The sequence below is a fragment of the Metopolophium dirhodum genome, chromosome 1 (genome assembly GCF_019925205.1).
Source record: "Metopolophium dirhodum isolate CAU chromosome 1, ASM1992520v1, whole genome shotgun sequence".
NCBI lineage: Eukaryota > Metazoa > Arthropoda > Insecta > Hemiptera > Aphididae > Metopolophium > Metopolophium dirhodum.
The window spans coordinates 142758305-142760027 of NC_083560.1; the positions used below are offsets into that span (position 1 = coordinate 142758305).

The following is a 1723-nucleotide window of genomic DNA, read 5'->3' on the forward strand; positions in this document are numbered from 1 at the left end:
ATCCAGCACAAGAGAGCCACCTCGAAAACATTCAGGAAGGACGTTCGGAAAACGATGGGCCATTTGGACCACAATATAATTAATTTTTCTGTATTATTATTTTTCTTATTGTGTAAAATAAAAACAAGCGTGATATTTAAAAACAAGTTTTTTTTATTTATTAATAATAATAAGGTTACAATATATATATATATATATATATATTTAGCATAAGGTTACAATATTTTACATAAAAGGAAAAAAAAAATTATATACATTTTTACAATTTTCTAACTTCGCCACTAAACGGGCTATAATTTATAATCTGGTCATGTAATATTAAGCAATACGCTGTAGTTTTTTCCGGAATAACTGTATCAGTTTCAAATTCAATACGTAGGTCTACGGTTGACGACTTCACATTGTCGTTTTGACACGATAAATCAACAACGATGATTGGTGAATAGTTTTGAAAAATATGTTTTGACAATAAAGGTTCACTATACTCTTTCTCATAATATGATTTTTGAAAGTCTGCATAGGCCTTATACAGTATACTAGTTATATTATTTTTAAAATCAGCACGAAAGTCTTCATATGGATACACTTCAGAATTTAAGTGAACCTTAAGATTTTTTAGTTGACAGTGATCAAAGCGTCCAGCGTCTATTTCAATATTTTTTTTTCGATCTGTTTGTAATCCGAATAACACAAACCTCGGTTTTTCTAACAAGTTGCTGGACTTTACCGTCCACGAATGTGAGGTATTTCTAGGGAGAATAGGATATTCGCAGAGATCCCAGGTTCTGAACGCACATGATAGTGTTTTACATGAATCTACCACTTTTATCAACCTTAATTTTTCTTTATCACTAACTCTGATAATAGGCATTTTCCACACCACCCTAGTAAGTTCAATTGTAATTTTTCTATTTTTTGAGACTGCTTCGGTTGCGCCCGCGCCAACAACGTGTATCGCATCCAGGTCGGTAGATGCGCGATTTAAAATCAGCTGTTGATTACAATTAAGTAAAATTTTTTTATAGTCTTCACAAAATCCGAATAAATGTTTTAGAGGGATACACCCGGTAAATACATTGTTGCTCATAAAGTTTTTATTATCTTCACCATCCATCGCCGAGTCCCAAGCAGCGTTCTCCAACGTATTCAAATCGTTTGGAGTATACGAACAATTCAAGCAAGATGCAACTCCAGGTGTTTTTAATTTTTGAATTTCTATTCCGTTTATTTCATAACGCATTTCAGAGAATAAAAATGCCAATCCATTATTTGAAAAACGTACATCTCCCACTGCATCGGGCGGTTTATTTACTCTCCCCTCTATATAAATATAGCTTTCACATGGTAGAGTGTATGCATCCATATTTAAAACACTTATCCTAATTTCATCGTTATTCGATAAAGACATGTTTGAGTATGGAGTGAACGAATGATAATGCTTTTGTGTTATTTTACACTCATCGACATAATCGACCCCAACGTCTAAATACGAGTCGTCCATAATTATTTTTTATACTTGCAACGAACGTAGAAAATTTAAATTATTTTTCGTGAGCTTGATCTCGCCTTTTTTCGGTCTAGATGTTGACTTCTTCACGACAGTCGGTAAACTAACTGGTTTTTTGATTGTAGATCTTTTTATATTAAACTTTAATGCCATTTCCACTCGTTATTTGTAATCGAATCGTAATTGGTTCACCGCGCAGATTTATTAGACAATCGT

The 1723-nt window shown here is 33.0% G+C and overlaps 1 protein-coding gene across 1 annotated transcript; it reads right to left on the reverse strand.

Moving 5' to 3' along the window:
• Positions 1–259: 259 nt before the first annotated feature.
• LOC132932978 (uncharacterized) lies at positions 260–1501 on the reverse strand. Its single transcript, XM_060999318.1, has one exon. It carries the CDS (start codon positions 1499–1501, stop codon positions 260–262), a length of 1242 nt encoding a protein of 413 aa, XP_060855301.1.
• Between the last annotated feature and the right edge of the window lie 222 nt (positions 1502–1723).

What these genes read in the sequence shown, in the direction of transcription:
- LOC132932978 (XM_060999318.1), bottom strand. Translation starts at nt 1,501, where the DNA reads ATGGACGACTCGTATTTAGACGTTGGGGTCGATTATGTCGATGAGTGT.